Genomic DNA, 19,840 nt, shown 5'->3' with positions numbered 1-19,840 from the left:
GCCACCCGCAAGAAGCCAATCCACACACAGAGTCGAGGCGTTTGATTCATCTACAATTCTGTTGAGAGGGGTCTGGGTGGCAAATCCACAGAGCCAGCATGGCGACAACCAAAACTTGTCTCTCTTTGTACATTTTAGCACAAAATGGCATTACTGTTCATTGGCTACAAGTTACTGAGTTCTCTTATTAATTAGTATTCTATATTCTGTTGGGTAATGATTGTCTTGGCTTCTCAAGACAATTAGATCCCATGCTCAGTGTTTCTCTTCTTTTGGGTCAGTGGGTTTCTTGACTCAGTGGACCATGAGTTGGTGGTCACAATCTCCTCTTGCTGGAACTACCTTAACCCAGTAAGAGCTGATTCAGCATGCTTCCTGAGTTATCTTTATTAGTTTCTGTCTTATCTTGGGGCTTCTGCCAATGTCCTTGTGGCCTGTAAATTCTGCATGCTTTGTCCCCACTATCAGTGGTAAATCACTCTTCGCAAGATTTGTTAACTTCCTCCTAAGTCTCAAATCACTGAAACATGTTGAGCCCTAAACCTTAACAAGGCATTTCTACTAACAAGCAATATGTTCTCCTGACACCTGGACATCAGTTAGAGCTTACTTGCTAGCTACCCATTTATTGGATGAAATCTCCTTTCTTGTTTATTAAACTTGAAAGTGTACAAAGATCAAAAAGATCTTTGTACAATAAAAAAGATTTATTCACCAAAGAGCATGGTTCCTTACAGAAGTTTTTACATATTCCATGTTTTGCATCATTGCTGCCAGAGGAACAAGATCAGGGTGGAATAAGTTGTGTCAGGGGAGATTTAGGTTGGCTATCAGGAAAAAGTTCTTCACTCAGAGGGTGGTTGTGCACTGGCTTCCTAGTAAAGTGGTCATAGCACCAAGCCTGACAGCATTCAAAAAGCATTTGGACAATGCTCTCAGGCACCTGGTGTGACTCGTGGGGATGTGCTATGCAGGGCCAGAAGCTGGACTTGATGATCCTTGTGGATCCTTTCCAATTCAGGCTGTCCAATAATTCTTGGTCCCTTTGTATGCTCCTGCCTCTGACCTTTGCCTGTTAGAATAAACCCATTTGGAAAAGCAGCTTCTGTAACTCAGGACCTGCACAAAGGCCAGGGTGACAGAATTCTGCTCCAGGCTTGATGCCCTAGGCACCTGTAATGCAAGCACTGATGAAAAAACACCTTGGTGTCCTCCCTTGGTGCTGGGGAAGCTGAGAGCTGATGCATTACTGGCTCCTGGAGAGAATGGTCACACTGGTTCCAGTGACCCATCAGCAGCAATGAAGCACCTGGAGCCATCTCCTCTGGCTCCTGGCATGCTGATGAACCACTGGCCACAGTATTTGTTACGGGGATTATTCACTGTACAACCAAAACTTATTTTGGCCCCATTCCAGAACCTTGACTTCCAGCTCAAGGTTAAATTGATTTCAACACACTTGAATTCAACAGTCAGCAATTTTCAGTGGTTAGAAAACTGAAACAGTAAAAAGTAAAATAAGCCAAAGGGAGTGGTTCTAGCACCGTCACAGAAGGAATGATGGGATGGGTGCAAATGCACCGCCTGAGGTTTATGACTCTACTGAGATACTTGCAGATTCATATTATTTCATACCACCTTTCCTAGAAAAGGTGTCCTTTGGCCACAGTTACCCTACAGTGCTCATACAGACACACCAACCTATGGTAAAACTTTAACTTAACAGTAAACTAACTAACTATGCAAAGAAGGCATTGGAAGATTTTTTTTTCTTAATCATACAACCAAGTAATTCAAACCCAATACATTGAGAGGAGACAAGGGCTTTTCAAAGTTGGGGGTGCTATTAAAAACAAGTCAATCCCTACCTGTAATGTCAAGTTAATTTGAGTTCATTGGTTAAAAAACAATGCTAAATGTTCAAACAGGTTTAGACAAACACAAGCCATTAAGTACAACTGGTTCATTTATTGAAAACTGCTCTAACATAATTCGTTATGAGATTGTCACAGAGTGTAAGAAGGCACCAGAAATGCCACACTGAACAGTCCATGTCTGCATTATCCTTTCCAATTCCCCACCAGCAATTAGGAAGGCCCTAAGGCTGTGTGGAAAGGCTGATACAGTACAAAGGCTCTCTACGGAATCTAAAAGAGGATTGCAGTACAATATTGTGCTCGAGTGTTAATACATTCAGCTGCTCCAAGGGTAAACAAGCTTCAGGGGGATCAGAAATTGCCAGCAATTGTTTAAATCAAGACTATTTAATTTGACACAATTCCTTATTATTTTTGTTGTGTGTTTTGTTACAGGTGTTTCCATCGTAAAACTCCATAAAGGCTGAAAGACATGCAGCTGTGGCTGCAATCGAAACACTTACTTAGTGAAAGTGATAAGGTATTCTGGGTAAGCTTGAATATCATTAAAAATAATGAACATGGATGGCTGGCGCACGTTATCAGTTGAACTGTCAAACAGATCTACAGAGTTGCTCATATTTTTTTGTGCTGGAGTAATTGATCCTTTTCTCCCCAGAGAATATTCTCCAACAAGGACTCGGGCCAAGTACATGTACTTCCTCCCATTCACATCTGGTTTGGAGTAAAGGTCACTGGCAGAATAGCTGGCGTTAACAGCAAAGTATGTTCCATTTCCAAAGTTTGCAGCTGTAGTCAGAAAAGCAAAGGTTTGTGAGTGTTTCAATAGCAGCAATTCCTTATCTGCCACCTTCAGAGCCTGTGAATCTCTGGACAACTCTGCTTTTTATTTGCAATAAGGAGACAAAACAAAATAAATAATTCTGCATACAAGGTAGGGCTATACATGGCATGGCAAATCAGTCCTAGCCCTATACAGGAAAATGGAAGTTGTTTTGAAAGTTACATTACCGTGCATTCCAGCATAGCTCCGGTTAAATCCATGGTTGTTAATAAAGATTAATGACTCCTGACTCGTCCCATGAAACAGAAGCCTCTCATTATTTCTGCCACCATTTTTTTTATCCATTTCACACTTTTTTATTTGGTAGTTTTTCCAGAGATATAGGTTCTGTACCCTCTCAATCTGTGAGGTTTGAAAGTAAGACAGAAAGAAAGCAAGTGGGTAGAATTATGTCACAAAAAATTAGCATATCAATCATTCAATCTGCTTTCAAGATTCCCATCTAGCTCCAACGCACATATACCAGATGATTAAATAAATAAGTTAGTCAGATCCTTCTACACTTTGGCATGGCAGATAGCAGAACCCAGCCCAAACCATGAGACAAACACTTCTTGGGAAACAATACAGGAGCTTTTCACAGGTTTCCAGGCCATAGATGCCTGCTGAGCCTGCGAAGTACACATGGGTTATGTGGGCAAAAGATGTGCTCTGCTACAGCAAAAAAACATTCAGAGGAAGAGCACTCTCCCCTGGAGTTGAAGAAGTGACTGCTTAAGAGCTGCAATACTGCAACATTAAACTGATTAAAGCTGAATAAAGTTAGTGACAGCCAGAAAGACTTGTCCAACTTTAGAAATCCCAGGGGAATTTCTTTTTCTGTTGCTATCAGTATCCTTCATCACTTGCCATCAAGTTATTTATGCTCAGAAAAGATTACCTGCTTTTACCTTTTCAATTTTGAATAACTGACAGGTCTGCAGAAACCTTTCTTGCACATCTTTATACTCTGTTGAGTCTGGTTTTAGTTCCACTATTTTGAGTCGCTCATTTTCCATATGGTCCCACATCAGAGGGAGCACTGTTGACTTTTGATCTGCAGAAGAATACAATCAATCATACTCAACCAAATCCCCTGCTTAAAATTAAACATGACCTGCTACAGATCCTTCTAGAAATCCATACATCTTGCTTATGGATGACTCAGAAAGAGGTATCTCCTTGTATTGTAAAGGACCAGTAGTAAATAGAAGAGGGCACAGCTCAAGAAGAGAAGTGAGCTGAGATGTAGAATGACAATTGCTACAAGAAAATTATTGCTAGTAAGCCTGCTAAGAACATCAGAATGCATTACTCTCTTCTCAAAGTATTTTAAATAGCTGCTAAGTTCTTTTATTTCCCAATTTGATTCCTTTCTATATTCTCCAGAAAAGCATCTGCACAAAGCTCCTAACATATATTTTAAATATTCTCATCATTCCCTTCTCCTTTCTCTTACTGGATGCAACCAGGTTTTCACATGGGAAGATCAGTCTGTCAAGATGCTTTTACTCACCTTCAGATTTGTCAATTCGGATAATGGATATCTGTCTTCCCTGGGCATCCACAGCAGTCTTACGTTCCATATCCACTGTGTATATTTGCTCACCAATGGTGACTTCAGTAGTTTTCTGCTTTCCCTTGTAAGCATTTTCCAACTCCACATTTGTGAGACTGTTGAAGGGCACATAAGAATCTTTTTCAAAATATTTCCATTCAACTGCATCTTGTAAAAGTTTTGCCTGGACCTCTTTAGCAGCTTTTACCCTGAGGATCATTTTATGAACAGCTAAAGAAGCCAGGCAGACATCTTTTGTAACCCCTGAAATTTCAATAGAGGTACTCTTCAAATCAAGAAGAATTTTTAATTTCTTTTGTAGGTCATCTAATTCTTCACTCTCTTCTTCACCAAAATGAGAGATAGATTCATCTACAATTTCTGTTTGAGATTGTTCTCTTGAAATTGCACTTCTCAGCCACTTTTCAGCTTCTTCCACTTCTTTTTCATTTTCACCACAAATCTGCACAACGGCCTGATCAATTTTCTTTTCCAAAACCACTTTGGTTTTTTCCTTTGGGGAATGTTTCTCAGAGCTCCAAAGTGCTACATTGAAATACATAAATATTGTCATTAATATTATTCTTTATTAGCTGGTGCTAAACAGATTAATCTATAACCTGTACTTAAGTGACGTCTACTTACATTTACCCATGTGATATGCCTTGGAAACCAACGATTTGATTCGTGTTGCAGTAGACTTTTCTCTTTTCTGCATGCTTGCTTGGAACACACTCATCAGATGTGGCTGAAAGATGACAACTTTAATAATTTTCACAGATGATGCCGTATTCCTTTTTGCAAAGTCAATTACTGCATCTATGATGTTGTCAGCTACCTCAGCTGGATTGCGGCGTGCCTCTCCTGAAAAAAAGTTGCAGATATTTTGCTCTAGAAAGTGTTAGTAACTGTTACAGATGATTAAAACATCTTTAAAAGAACAGCTATGAACATACCCACAATCACCTGGATAACGAACAGGTTGAGAACAACGTCAGGCTGGCAATTAAGAAAGGTTTCTATTTATCAGGAAAAGAAAGTTGGGGACCACCTTTCCAGCAAGGGAAAAATGTTTCCTTTTGTTGGTGTGGCAACCAGTCAGGTTATGATGGAGATGATATGGCTTGGATAACTAATAGGCCACAGGCCTGCTGCTCAGTGGCCCACTAGTCCATTCCTTGCTCAAAATACGAGCCTAGTTTTATTCATGCAAGAGATTTCCACATGCATGTGGTGCAGTTCTGGATTCTCCAATTCCAGGGATTTCTACCAAACTAACTGAAAATAACAAGAGAAGAAAAAGGGACAATCTGGGCTTTTTGACAGGTTCATGTTCCATCTGTATCAACACTACTTGTGCAGCTGCTGGCTGGAGTTCCATCATCTACTGATCTCAGCAATGGAGAAGTAGATCGCTGGCTATTCTCTGATGAGCTGCCCACACATACCAGGCTGCACATTCTTCAGCAAGCAGACTTACCTTTCAACCCCTGTTAGCAAGGAAGTGCTGGCTTTAGAAAACTCATGCTCTTTATGTACTAGATGCAGAGAAGCTTTCTAGCTTTCATAAGCCTCCAATAACATTTTTAAAGACTGCATATTTCCAAATATATTTTCAGCAAATAATAACCTCTCCAGATAAATCACACTCATCACTTGAGCCCTGAGATCAGCTGAATCACATGCACTAAACCCTTTTCAGAAAAGGGAGGCACAGACCTGTTCCAATTGCTGGGAAGGTGACAGAGGTATACTGCCGCAGTTCACACTCCTGGAGCACCTGGGAAACCAGGGACCTGATATCATCTCGGTAAACAAAATGAATTATTTTTTTGCACGGCAGATTTCCTGAATGGGTGATGATATAGTTGTTGCCAGTTTGCTGGGCTGAAATGTAAGTAGGAGAAAATAATCAACAATTATCCCCAATATAGATGTGTACTAGTCCTCATTAGGAAACAAGAAATGGTGACAAATACGCCCCAGGATAAGCTTTGTGTCTCCTTCCATAAAGCAAGCAACCCCATCGCTCAATTTTCACTTCCAAGGCACAAGAACTCATTTTAGTTTTGTAAAATATTTGCCTCCTTTGGCAAATAAATTTAGTGGGTGCCTTTATTTGTCAGGTTTGCTCAGTAAACTTGTAGAACTTCATGCAGGCTGGCACTCTGTCTTCACATACACACACAAATAAGTATGTCATCTACCTGCAGGCCACCTAGCCCAGATTACTCTCTTGGCCTGTTCAAGAGAAGCTTGTTCACCTTGGATGTCTTCCACATAATTCTTTTCCTTTGATTGGTCTTCCAAGATGACCTCCAAACTGCATATTTCCCACTTGCCTTATTTTCTGGCATTTTAAAGCACGTACTCATCCATCTTTACTCCTCTTTCATTATAGCTGCTGTCCAACAGCTGGATTTGGCCTACAAATAAATGTCCCTTCTGAAGCAGGAACCCAGCTGAACACAGGAACACAACTGAAAGGCAGTCACCTAGAGGATGTGGTAGTGAGTTACTGGTTAGGCCAACAGGAAACATCTTCTCACTGAGAAATAACAAAGGGAGTTGCAGCTACACAGTTGTTTCCAGTGAGAGATGGTTTCTCTATTAACATTTTTGCCAGCGTCACCCCTTGCTCACGGCTCTGTTTGATGTTGATTTGTTTTTTATCATGGAAATCTTTACTGGAATAACTAATAGATTTGGATCTTTATGTATACTTAGAAGCTGTCTCCTTTTTGAAGATTTTTCTTCCCCTTCCCTCATTAGATGTTTTACAAATACCACATTTAACTGATTAAAAACTATTTGCTGTAACACAGTGCATAATACAGATGGAACTACAGTAGTCAGTACTGAGTAAGTATTCCAAGAGATTCCCTGCTATGGATTAACACCTTTGGAAAGGTCAGAAATGTTGTACTATACCTAGTATACCACATTCATTTTCAACTGCTTTTCCAGCACCACTCAGAATTGCTCTGGAGACACCTTAAAAGAAAAGACCAACATGAATCCACTGTTACTGTTCTTAAAGTCACATCTGAGGCAGAACTGTATGCCTTATCACATCTAAAATACCTTGATTCTGATAACATTACAGATTATAAATGAAAAACACTGGAACCAAAATTTTAGCCTTATATGCTTTTCAATTCAAATTGATGTTTTGTGTACCTGACAAGTTTCACTAAGGTCAGAACCTCACTGAGGTTTGTCTCCTCCTTTAGTCTGAGAGGTGTTCTATAAAAAGATTATATATATATAAAAAATATTGGTTTTCCTCTCTGCAAGGGAGTCTTAAACATGCTGTCCTATAACACAGATTAACAAGTGAATAAAGTTTCAATTTCTCATTGAAATTTTGTACCCTAAGAAGCAAAACAGAAACTAAATTGTGAAACAAACAAAAGGCTTTAAAGCACTGAAGAAAAATACTTGCTCCTCTTCTTTCCCAGCCCTTCCAAGCACACATATTTCCTTCCCACATAATATCAATTAAAATACCTGTTTTGAGGTTGAAGGCTTGGTTTGTTATGTTTACAATGGCATCTCCCTCCTCCTTGGTAATATCACCTTCTGCCACCCGGAACACAATGGAGCCAATTGTCATTTCAGGAGCATTGTGTGCTGAGGTTGAAGAAATAGCAGAAAAAGCTGCAGAGAAAGAAATACAGACCCTGAGCAGAAGGAAGTGATGATGTAAAAGATAAGGGACTTTTTCTTCGTTACAACACCTACAGAGATCACAGTCTGGGTACAGACTCAGCCTGTGAAAAGGATTGCCTGCCATACTAACTGAAAATCATTCCTTCTCACAGGAGTCTATATTCAACCTGCACTCATTTCCATCATTTCTGTCATGGCAGGATGGCAGGGAAAATGTATTTTGCTGCACATCTGGTATGCAGACACTACTTAGTGACACTTTATTATTGCAAAACTCAAATGTGAGAGAGAAACAAACTTTCTAAGTTTCACTCTTTTGCTCCTGTGTCTCACAGAGTTTCCAGGCAGGCTCTCTATTTCTTGAAAAGGTGGAACTTTTTATCCATGTGTTATTTGTAAAATCATAATTAAGTTTTTGACATGTAACTCATTTTTCTACAGGCTGCAGTTCCATTAAGATGGATAATACCGAAGACTTTTCAGTTTGGTTTTGCTATTCATCTGAATACATAAAAAAATTTAAGAGTATTTCAAAGAGACCACTTTAACACACATAACCACGATCTCACCTGCCTTCCCAGGATAGAGAAAGACTTGTTCACAGTTTAATCTACTGCTGCAGCAATAAAAGTAAAAGCACTGCTTATGCCCTTGAGACCTTATAGCTTCTGCTGTTCCAATTTGCAGAGGCACTACCCAGATAAGGAATCACAGGAACACTTGTTTTCTTAGCATCTCTATCACTATTTCAGACATAACAGACACTCTGCCTGAAAATATTGTCTTTACAGCAGCCACTCAGACTTTGGGAATGACATGCTCACCAAGCAAGTACCTAAATATCCATAATGAATGCATTCCCTAGAATACTTGAAAAAAATAAAAAAAAATCAGTAGGCACACAGCTTCTGTGAATAAACCTTACCTGTGCTTTGGCTAGTGTCATTTGGAGAAGGCTTCTGCACTTTAACAGCTACAGACCTGTTTTCAAGTTCATCTGAAAATTCCTAGAGAATGAAATTACAATCAACCCCTGTAGAAGTCTTTACACAGTCAAAATAAAGGTTTGAAAAGCAAAGCTAAAAACATTTAGAAAGAGCTAAATGCAAACTACTTAACGTCATCTGCCACGATGCTGATGGCAAGTCCTGACAGATGTTGTTCTCAGAGAGCAAGGCTGTTCAGTGTGAGCAACACACAGAATCAAAAATAACTGAGTTAAAGCCCCGGTTACCATTCCACAGGGATACAGCAGCAGAAGGCATCCTTACAGCGAGTACTTCACACTAGCTCAGCTCTTACAGGTAATACCACCCTTCTCTATGCACAACAGTTCAGGCTTTGATGCAGCAGCCTTCAAGTTTAGCCTTTCAAAATGTATTAGCTCTTGCACAAAGTACAGAAGGCAACAGATTTATAAACACTTATCTGGACATGAATTCACAGTGTGACGGCTCTCCTTTGGAGTGAAATGAGTAACCTGAGTGTGGATATAGAAAATTTATGCTAATGGGACACTGAAGAGAGGGAGATGGAGAATATTTGTGTGTTTCTACTGAAAAAGTTTACCAGCACAACAATCCTAGCACAATGATTCCTCCTAAAAGGACACCAGTACTCCATTAAAAGCACAGCTTTTTTCCAAGGTTGCAGGCACTCAAGCATGAGTTACAGCAAACTTTTCTGACCTACAGACTGAAGAATTAGGTGAGTTCATGAGATAAAGAGTAATTACACTTTTGTATGCATTATTCCCAGGAAACAAAAAAGGATAGGAAGGGAGCAGGACTGTACTTGATATGTGGGTGACCAAGGGAGGTAGAATGAAAAAGAGAACATCCAGTATAGATGAAAGTCAGCAAACCTTTTCTTTAGTATAAGAACAAGCACCTTGCAGAGTCTTTGAAGATCATCAGACAGCCAAGTATCATGAGACAGACTCAGATACACCATACTGTAATACAGGAAACCACAGTAACTCACCTGAATATTAGCTGTGTCTTTTGTGTGCAACAGAAAGTAAACTTCTTCAAGAGAATTGACTCTGTTTTTACCACTGAATTCAAACACTTTGTCAAACAACAATTTAGCAACAACAGATCTTGGAAATTCTAAATTCCCTGTTCCAATTGCTGGAAAAGTGATTGATTTCAAAGACAGTTCTTCAGCAATCTCCAGGCATTTTGTGATTATGTCACCCAAGACCTGTAAAGCACAATTATTTTTTCAGTTACTGGAGGTTTTTCCAGTATGTGTAATAAAACATTTTCCCTTTCAGCTATCTTGGTATTAAAATATAATTAATTCCATACACAAGGAATTCACATGGAATTTGTAAGTCAACAAGGGATCAGCCCACAGTTAAAAAAGAACGAGTCAAACTCTCTTATCTTCTCTGACACTGTCCCCCATTTCAAAGGAAAAGTGGCATTAAAGACACTATAAATCCCACAAAAATTTAGGCAAATAAAAACCCTTTTACCTTTGAAGGAGTGTTTTTCTGGGACCACATAGGTACCACAGCATGAAGCACAACACTGCAAGCCAGATTGTAACCTTTCGTTTTCAACACAGATCCTTCCTCAGGTGTTCTTCCTCCACCTTCTTTTTTCAATTCTGTCTGAAGCATTGGCCCTGCCTTGCTTAGCAAAGCTTTACCAAGAGGCCCTTTGTCAAGCTGGAGATCTTTGCCAACACTGACAACAACAATGGATGTCTGAAAAACACACAAGCAAAAACTCTAGCTTGTAAGTATCAAATTTAAATTTTGCATTGGATAATCAAATACAGTCTGCCTGATAGTTTACAAGGTAAACTTTTCAGACAGCAACCAGAGCAAACAACATTTTGGAATTAACCAGAAATTATGCTCAATTCTATTATCATGAGCCTGCCCAAAGAAACACAAAACTGAGTTAACAATGACATTAATTTCAGCCTAATGGGAGAAATATAACAATTCCACATTCCTCATTTATTCGTTCTACCTCCATTTGAAAAACATTTGTGCAAGTTTGCTCTCAAATGAGAGAGACTTGCAGACCAAAATCTGAGTTCACTGAGGTAGGCAGGGCCTCCCATGGCTGGCTTAGGAGGACAAGCAGATGCTGAAGACAAACAGGAGTGGGGATAATCTAAGGAGAAAGAAGGGAGAAAAGCAGTAAAACTTTTGAATGAGAGAAATACAAAGGGCACTGAACATTGTGTCAAACCCTGTATTTAGCTCCTCAGGAAGGGCCCCTATATACATTTTAACATATATTCTGCCCTGGCCAACTGGAGGAGCTGCATGCACAAGCTGTGGGAGGCATCCACTCCTCAGAGGTTCTGCACACCATTACAGGAAGGGTCCCAGATGCAGTTGCTTCCAGTATTGGCGATCCCAGTAACAGAATCCCAGCTAACAGAAATTCAGTGCAGGAGACAACTGGGAATCAATGTCACTGGTTCTCCACAGGAAGTGCAATACCAGCTGCATGTTTCATGCTGGTGCTCACCAATGATATTGGTATCGTGTTGGTTAGTTTTTAAAACAGACACAAAAGAACCCATTTGATATTTCAATATGAGATAATTTAGAACACTTACTGTAGCATCTTCAATGCTTCCTGTTTGCAGCACGATGTTAAGGCCTTCCTGAGTTGTTATGAAAGGGAAGTTCTTAATATGCTCAAAAGTTTTCCTCTGCCTAGGCTGAGGAACTGTACTGATATGATGCAGTGACGTGTAGGAAGGTGGAGAATCTGAAAACACTTCTCTAAATGCCTTGCTGAAAGCCTCAATGTTATCCTGTGCAAAACCCACAAGATGAACCTCCTTCAAGCTGCTGTTCCCCTTGGATTGTTCCAAGGTCTCCTTGATGGAAGACACAATCAAATAAGTACACAGTTTCAGTGGGAAGCCAAAAATCCCTCCACTTATAGCAGGCAGAGCAATGGAACGATGCTTGTGTGTTTCAGCTACTTTTAAACAATTTTTCACTGTCTTCCTCAACAAGTTCATGCACATTTCTGATTTCTCCTTGCTCCACCTGGGCCCAACAGCGTGGATGATGTTCTTGCAGGGCAGTTTCCCAGCGCGTGTGATCACTGCGTCACCAGGGTGCAAATTCCCAAGCTTCCTCACCAGCTCATCGCACTCCTCTTGCAGTGCTGGGCCAGCTGCTCTTGACAGGGCGTCAGCAAGGCCACCAATGTGTTTTAGGTCTTCATTAGATGCATTCACCACAACATCAACAGGGTGAGTGCACAAGTCAGCTTTATAAAGCGCTATTACAGTTTCACCCATGGTCACCTGCATATAGAGCTTGCCTCTGCTACTACGTTCTTTCTGTTCTTCCAGCTGTTCTTCTGGCTGCTCTTCCAGTAGGACTAAACACTTGAACACATGTTTTACATGGGGGGCCAAAAGGTGTGCTTGCTCTTTTATATATGCCTTGGCTCCTGGCAAGTCAATTACCATACGCTTAAAATGCAGGCCAGACAGAATTCCCTCAACTAAGCTGACTCCCTCCAGCACTTTTGTCTTCGGCCCACTCAAGGATATAACTCGACAGTTTTTCTGTGTGCTAAAGTCAACTTTCACACATTTTTTTTCTAAGGCAGCCCAGTCATCGACCTTCTCTTTCTCAAAAAACTTTATGACTGCCATTGGTTTTCCTTCAATGACCCTTTGCACCTGCGTGTTTTCATCTATAAAGTTGGAAAGTTCCTCAAAGGCTTTTGCTACTGCTTCAGAAAAACCAGCAATCATGATCTGAGTCTCTGCCTGAGTGACTGCTACAGCTCCATTACAGCAGTTTTCCTTGGCTAGCATCTGCCATTCCTCCTTCAGGAGGACTGACTCATCCTCCAAAGTAATACTTTTCTGGTCCAGTTCTTTCTTTATTTCTTCCTCTGCTTTTAGAAGATCTTCAGGAGCACTCCCTTTCAGGATGATCTCTCCTACACCAAGCTCATAAAAGGCACAAATTTGTTTTGATATAAACAGGCTCTGTGACAGAGTTTCATTATCAATATGCTCTAGAAACTGAAAAATGTAAGGGTGGATATTAATTGTTTTCTTTGCCATTTTGTGTACATAATCAAGAATTTCTCCTTTTACTTTATAAACTTCCTCAGGCAGTCCAGATAGGTTAATGCTCTTCTGAAAATAATCATACGTTATTTTCAAGTCCGGGAACTCTGTACGAAATTTTTCTTCAAGACCAGTTACCTGTAAAATTCCATATTCCCCTGGACTCACTGTCTTGACTTTCAGTTCAGTTCTTTGTTTTTTTCTTTCAATTTCTCTGGTGGCCTTTTCAATCAGAAGCTTCAGCTCCTGTTCAGCCTCCTTCACAACTTCTTTTTCCCCTACTAGAACATGTAAATCCTTGGAAGCATGTGGAATCATCAGAACATCATCATGGGGAAAGTTGTTGCTAATGGCTTCCCACACCTCTGTGCTTACTCGACAAGGAAGTGCTTTGTATTTTGATATGCTGTGTGAAAATGCTGTGGAAACTTTTTCTTTCCATGCCTTGGCCAATTGAGATACTGATCTCTTTCGCTCTGAAAAAATAGCTGAAGGATGCAAAGTAATTTTTGGATCTGCACAGAGAGCATCAGGCCACATTGGCACACAATTACACTTTGCCATTTCATGATCTATTGCCTCAATTAAGCTACTATTTCCTTGCAAATAATTCCAGATATAGGGATCCAGAGGCAATGTAATTGGATCTGGCTTCTTTATCTGTGGCCCTTCCTTTCCATATAGAGCCGTTTCCAGTGAGGTGTAGTAAGGATAGACAAAGATTGGTGTTTTGTTGAGTGAATGCTTCTTTGCCAGGATATTTGCTACATCTAAAACAAACAAACAGCCCCCAAAGTTATTGTCAGCACTTAAGATCTCTTTTGTTTTGATTTTTTTTCATTCTTTGGGGGTTTTAAAACTGTATTTTCTATATAATAATGTTAGTTATTTTTAAGAACATTTTTAGATTACTTTCCTCCCCTTCCCAGACAGAAATAATTCCAGATTTTTGAAGATTTATTTTAAATCCCAGAAGCTAAGTTGAAGAGAGACGGTCAAGCACAACAGCATCCACCTCTGGGAGGAGGTGTGCATAATCTCCGCCCCTACTTCTCTTATATGCTATACTTGAAGTGCCCAGCTCCACAGTTGTTTGGGCTATTACTCAGCAGTTCAAACCACAGCTCCTCTGTTTTCCCCCAAAAGACCATCTCTTTCCTTCAACCTCCCTTCATTTCTCCCCTTCACTGCAATGCCTCCAGCTACTCCCTTGTCCTACACCTCTCACAGTCATTCATCTTTCTGCCACTGAGTGGACAACCCATAGCACCTGCTCTGGGCCAAAAAGCTGCCCAAGAAATTGTCCTGAGATGTGCCAGATGGGACATGTTGCCATGGGCAGCTGGTGGTCAACATGATAGATGGGGGAAGTCCCCTGTGCCTGCAGAGCTGTGTACTCTCCACAGAACTCAAACTGCAACCTGAACTCTGTAAGGATCAAGGCCTGGGTGAAATAAACTGTCTAGAAAATGAAAAAATTCTATGCCTTATGCCCAGCTGGTCCAAAACTGAAGGCTGCACCCCAGTTAGCACGAGACCTGTGGGCAAAGCACCAGACCTGCCGTTTTACAAGGGCAAAGGATGCATGTCTCTAGAAAATCCATGTTTTAGTCATTAAGTGATAGGTTCTCAAAAGAAATAAGGGCTCTGCATTTCTGCATTACCTTTTTGGTTACCAAATGTAATGATAGCTGCTTCTTCATCAGGCAGCTGTTGAACATCCACCCTTCGCGCACCTCCGTATTTCTCATTTTCAAAGTAGACGGTTATATAGTCACTGGGGGTGTTGGATGGTATATTTTCAGCCCGAACACATTTTGTTTGCTCAAGGCACCGTGCAGTAATGTTTTGTTTCCTTGCTCTGTGGTTTTGATTAATCTTTTCAGCAAATTCCTCTGCATCTAGAAAGAGAAAGGAGAAGAAAAAAGAAAAGATCAAACTCAGAGCTTGTTTTTCTACCATGATGTTAGCAGACTATCACTGTGTGCACTATCAAAGCAATGAATTACAAAATTAGCTCAGAGCTGCCCACAAAGCTACTTCTTTCCACATATTCAGTATCTGTCACTTAATATTTCCCTCATGGCTGATCACAACTGTTGACTACAATGACCGCAGCCAGAATTTGCCGCTAGTTTTGCTACTGTCACTGGGTTTCTTTAACCCCAGCAGAAAACAAGATCAGGTTCATTTTTGGGTTATGGCTTTGTACACAACTAATAAGACACAAGTTAACAGTTCAAATTCTCTCCATTTTATGATAAATACATTGTCATTTTGGCTATTTCCCCCCTGTTATCCTCACAGTAAAAGACAGTCACTTTTCCATCTGTCAAGCAAAAATAATTAAATTTCTTAAAGATCTACTTATTTCCTAAAGGCTACACCAAAAATTTAGGACTGGAGCATGACTTGAGAGAAAAATAATTTCTAAGGCAGAAAAACCTACACCTTCTCTGAAAGACAGCTTTTTGCAATGACAGCTTTTACCATTGATCTGCTCTCAGACCAAGTACATCCTTCATTGCTTGTTTTAAGTTACAGTTTGGTTTTAGTCCTATCTGCTATGTTTACTATCCAAGCCAGAGCTAGCTCTAACTTGCACTGGCCTATATACCTCACAGATAAATGTTATGGCATTAACTTTAGGAGAGTAAATCCTCCTTTAAAAGGACACAATATCATATCAAACCTTAAGAATATGAAAGAAAATACTTCCAGCTTAATCTCACTCACACGCATGCACAAAAACATGTAGCTAATAAGAAAGAGCTTCAACTCTTGACTCCTTCTTACCAATAATTCTAGTAAAAGTAACTACAGCAGCACATAACTCAGGTATCATTTCCACACTGAAGTCACCGTCATCCTCTGACAATCCGCTCACATTCTCTACCAGCAAAATTAACATGCAATCTGTTGTTGTCTCCTTCACATTTTCCAGCACAACTGCGGTGGGAAGCAGGGAGCCTTCAGAGTTCTCCACTTGGCATGACTCCTGGGAAGTCTCCACTTGCCACGGCTTCACAACCAGATCAATTTTACCCAAGTGATGCTTTCTTTGCAAAACTTCTTGGGCATCTAGTCCCACAGAAAAACAGAGATATCACAGCAGTAGTATATATAACACACAGAGTAGTGTGTTAAACAATAGCAATAGTACACCATTTCTGCTTGAAGCAATGCCCACAAAGAGATCCTGCACCAGCAAAGGCCTATTTTTAAAAGGGAGCTTAAGCAGTATAACACCCATAACCTACCTTGCTCATCCTGAAAGGTGATGATCACTTGCTGATCTTTTTTGGCAAAGGACTCGATGACCCCCCCACCAGACTTCCTTTTATTTTCAAAGTACATTTCCAAAATCTCATCTTCTATTTCCTCCCCAAAGGCAGTAGTTACTACTATAGCAGAATTCCTAGAGGTTGCCTTCTCTGCGTCCAGTTTCTCACATGATTCTGAAATAAAAAATCACACCCTAATGCCTTAGGCAAAAGTTAAGAAAAAACCAAGCTTCCTATCTTCCAAGCTTTCACAACACTTTTTGTTCAGATCATACTTAAGGTCAGGGAAAAGAACAGAGTAAGAATCTGAAAGAAGTTAAGCATATCACTAGTGGGAGTTGCCATATCAACACATAGGGAGGAAATGCTTCAGTTCATCATCAGGCAAGGACAGCAGAAATAAAAGATACAAAAGCTTCTTCACAAACACACAATGAGGGGAACTAGTGCTGCCCATTCACAGTTCCAGACATTGCTGTGGGTCATCTGGGGTATGTATCTGCTGGGTGCCGTGGCTAATCAGGTGTACCTGGGGTACACAGCTCCTGATGCTCTGGCACAGGATTGCCCCATCAAGGCTGGCAGCAGCTGGGAAGGTCTGGGTAGGGGCAGCCTTAGCCAGGACAAAGGCCAGCATCCACTGCTGTCCCCTAAGGAACTGACCTGTCTGAGGCAGCCAGTGAAGTGGGGGCTCTAAAGGGACTCCCAGAAAGGAAAAAAATACATTTATTTATTTTAGTCTGGGATCACAATTCCTACACTACATTAGACAAACAACACAAGCCACGAGTGTGACCAGGGCACTGCTGCAGCAGAAAGATCCAAAAAAACAAAGAAGCAATACAATGGTCACCACTGGGTAAGTTACACACTTACCTGTCTTCTCCCGCTGAGTAAACACAGGAGTTTTCTTATTCTGGAGGATGGGAAGAGACACCTGGGATTCATTAACTAGAGATAAATGACAATGGTTTTTCAGTTGCTGGGTACTTGAATTAAGTTTCATTTAACACTGTCAGAATCATAGCCTTCCACCGATTCCTCTTTTTAAACTATATGTTGAATTGATTACAGAAACACTCTGAGCTCAAGAAGCCTTGGGCATAATGTCAGAACATAGTCATGCTGCATAAACCAGCATGAGCAGTCCTGCCATGGTCCTACCATGGTCCTACCTGGTCCTGCCAGGCACTACAGCACTTTCCTCACACAAAAGCTGCACTAAACATAAGTAGTGATGAGGACATCTGTGTTTAGGAGGAAAGCACCTTTGTAAACTGGGACCTCTGGAAGAGCCTCTGTCAGGATGTGTTTGACTCAGCATGACTGTTCAACTTCCTAGTTTAGAACAAGAGGAAATGCAGCTACATTAGAAAACAAAAGACTTGGTCAGATTGAACAAACTGCTTTTCCAGCCTGTGCCCTCAGCCCTCACCTGCACAATCACCCCACTATGCGCATGCAGGTACTTTGAAGCAGAGCTCAGTGAGCTGCATGTGTATTAGCCCTGTATATATGGATTGCTGATACGTACTATTGGTATCAATATATGATACCGTATATGTACTGATAGCTACATATTGATTAGCTGTGTATGTGTACGTATTGATTAGTCCTATGTGTGTGTATTGATTGTGCAGTGTATGTGTGTGTATTGATTAGTTGTGTGTGCATGTATGTGTGTGTGCATGTGTGTGTGTGTATTAGCCGTGACAGCGTGGTCGGTCTGTCCGGTGCCTGGGATGTGGCTTGGGGGCTGTACCTTAGGAATTACATCATGTTTGGGATTCGGGAAGTTAAGGGGAGCGCTGGGAGGAGAATCAAAGCCCTGCAGCGCCGTTCACAAGGCCCGGGCAAGCAAGCGGCTCCGCCTGCTTCCCCATCCCCGCTCCTCCGCAGGACTCCCCGGCCGGTGCCTCGCCAGCCCCGGAGCCCCCCGCGGCTCCTGCCGCAGCTGCTACCTGGCGCCTCGGTCCCGCCGGCCGGTCCCGTCTCCTGCAAGGGAACGAGAGGAGCGCGGTCACCCGCGGTCCCTCCCCGGCCCGGCCGGACCCGCGCCCACCTCACCCGCGCCCGCCTCACCTGCGCGGGGTCACCGCCCGCGGCCAGCGCGGTGACCTGCAGCGACAGCCGCTCTCCGGACCCCAACACGAGCTCGTGGAGCGGCCGGCGCAGCACTCGCTCCCTCACTGCCAACAGAACAGGCACCGGTCAGGGGATGCGGCCGCCCCCCGCCCGTCTGAGCCGCGGGCATCGCTATCAGCATCCGGCCCGGCCGCTCACCCTCGGGGCAGGCGAAGCAGACGAGGATGTGTCCGGTCCCGGTGTCGGTCCCGACCCGCAGCTCGCACTCGCCGCCGCCCGAGCGCTTCTGGCTCTGGAAGTAGCAGAGCAGCTTCTTCCTGAGCGCGGGCGGCGGCTCGGCGGGGCCCCAGTCCCCTCGCACCCGCAGCGGGAAGGCGCACGGCCGCTGCCCCTCCATGGCTGCACGACGGCTCCTCTTCCCGCCGCTTTCAGTTTCACTTCCCGGCGGCAGCGTGTGCTCGGGACTCCGCCCTGTGCCAGGAATAGGCCTCCCTCCTCCAGGCCCATCGGGACGGCAGGGAGCCCCGGGCCCCGCCGCTCCTCCTCACGGGGGCAGGAGAGGCCTCTCAGCGCCCTCGGAGCGCGCCCGGGCTGCACTGTCCCTTGTGCCTCCACAGAGCCGAACAAAAACCAAGCGTCACAGTGTTTTCAGCCCCTGAACTTATAATGGCTAGCCATTGGCTAACACTCGCTCTTCCTGCCTTACCCTTTCAAATGAAGTCATGATGCAAAGTAAAATTACCATTTTCATCATTCTTTGCCAAACATGCTTCCACAACCGTGGAAGGTTGCAATGAGTGTTTACTTCAGACCAACTTGTCAGCTAGCTGAGAAGTTTTCAGCTGAGTGCTCAGGACTTTCCCTTGCAAAGGTTAGTTTTCAGCTATTTCGTGCTGCGTATTTTACCCTTCTGGCCAAATATGGGACACTAAAATAGCAGGTAAATGAAGTTTTCCCCCCTAACTTCTCTGAATGCTCACTGAAGAAATGGATAAATAACCAAATGTCACTAAAGATTTTGAGCAGTCAGCTAAGCCTAGGTATCATCAGACACTCTGTCAAGTGACCGATGGGGCCGCCTTTGTTTCTTGGTGGGTGACTGATTTATCTGTTACTTCCTAATGCACTGTCCTCCCCACAACTAGCCCAGATACATGCTCTCCCATGCTCTGCGAGCGAGCAGATGCAGAGAAGGAGCATGGGTAATGTCCCAAAGTGACCCAAAGTGTCCAAAGGGATATTCCATCCCACAGAGCATCACACTCAGAAATAGAAATGGGGGGCAGGCAGCTGAGGGGGACGATTACTTCTCAGTGACAGGCTGGGCATCGGTCAGCGGCTGGTGAACAAATGTACTGTGCATCACTTGTTTCTCCTGGGTTTTATTCTCCCACCTCCCTCTTTCTCATTACAATTATCAGAGTCCAAACTGCCCCAAAACATGGTATTGCAGGGAAGCTCCTAA

At 42.4% G+C, this 19,840-nt stretch overlaps 1 protein-coding gene across 3 annotated transcripts; it reads right to left on the bottom strand.

The window, feature by feature from the left end:
• Positions 1–1,948: 1,948 nt before the first annotated feature.
• On the bottom strand, positions 1,949–18,946 carry LOC102114347 (protein mono-ADP-ribosyltransferase PARP14). 3 transcript variants are annotated; one of them, XM_014249139.2, is made up of 19 exons: positions 18,574–18,943; positions 18,373–18,479; positions 18,252–18,285; positions 17,167–17,241; positions 16,267–16,464; positions 15,803–16,087; positions 14,671–14,907; positions 11,519–13,776; positions 10,413–10,646; positions 9,914–10,135; positions 8,856–8,937; positions 7,769–7,918; positions 7,190–7,252; positions 5,978–6,145; positions 4,904–5,122; positions 4,217–4,804; positions 3,612–3,757; positions 2,889–3,063; positions 1,949–2,666 (listed from the first exon to the last, which is right to left on the bottom strand). In XM_014249139.2, the coding sequence occupies exons 1-19, from the start codon at positions 18,770–18,772 to the stop codon at positions 2,377–2,379; spliced, it is 5,730 nt and encodes a 1,909-aa protein (XP_014104614.2). In that variant the 5' UTR covers positions 18,773–18,943; the 3' UTR covers positions 1,949–2,376. The 3 variants fall into 3 exon arrangements, with proteins under 3 accessions (XP_014104614.2, XP_087915019.1, XP_087915018.1); XM_088058892.1 differs by lacking the exon at positions 1,949–2,666 and having other exon boundaries at positions 2,968–3,063; positions 3,602–3,757; positions 18,574–18,946; XM_088058893.1 differs by lacking the exons at positions 18,252–18,285; positions 18,373–18,479; positions 18,574–18,943 and adding an exon at positions 18,053–18,186.
• Between the last annotated feature and the right edge of the window lie 894 nt (positions 18,947–19,840).

The sequence above is a fragment of the Pseudopodoces humilis genome, chromosome 8 (assembly GCF_049639895.1).
Source record: "Pseudopodoces humilis isolate 2021_Gansu_Grassland_sample_001 chromosome 8, ASM4963989v1, whole genome shotgun sequence".
Lineage (NCBI taxonomy): Eukaryota > Metazoa > Chordata > Aves > Passeriformes > Paridae > Pseudopodoces > Pseudopodoces humilis.
Note: the sequence above shows the minus strand (reverse complement) of the source record. Positions and strands in the feature narration are given on the sequence as shown.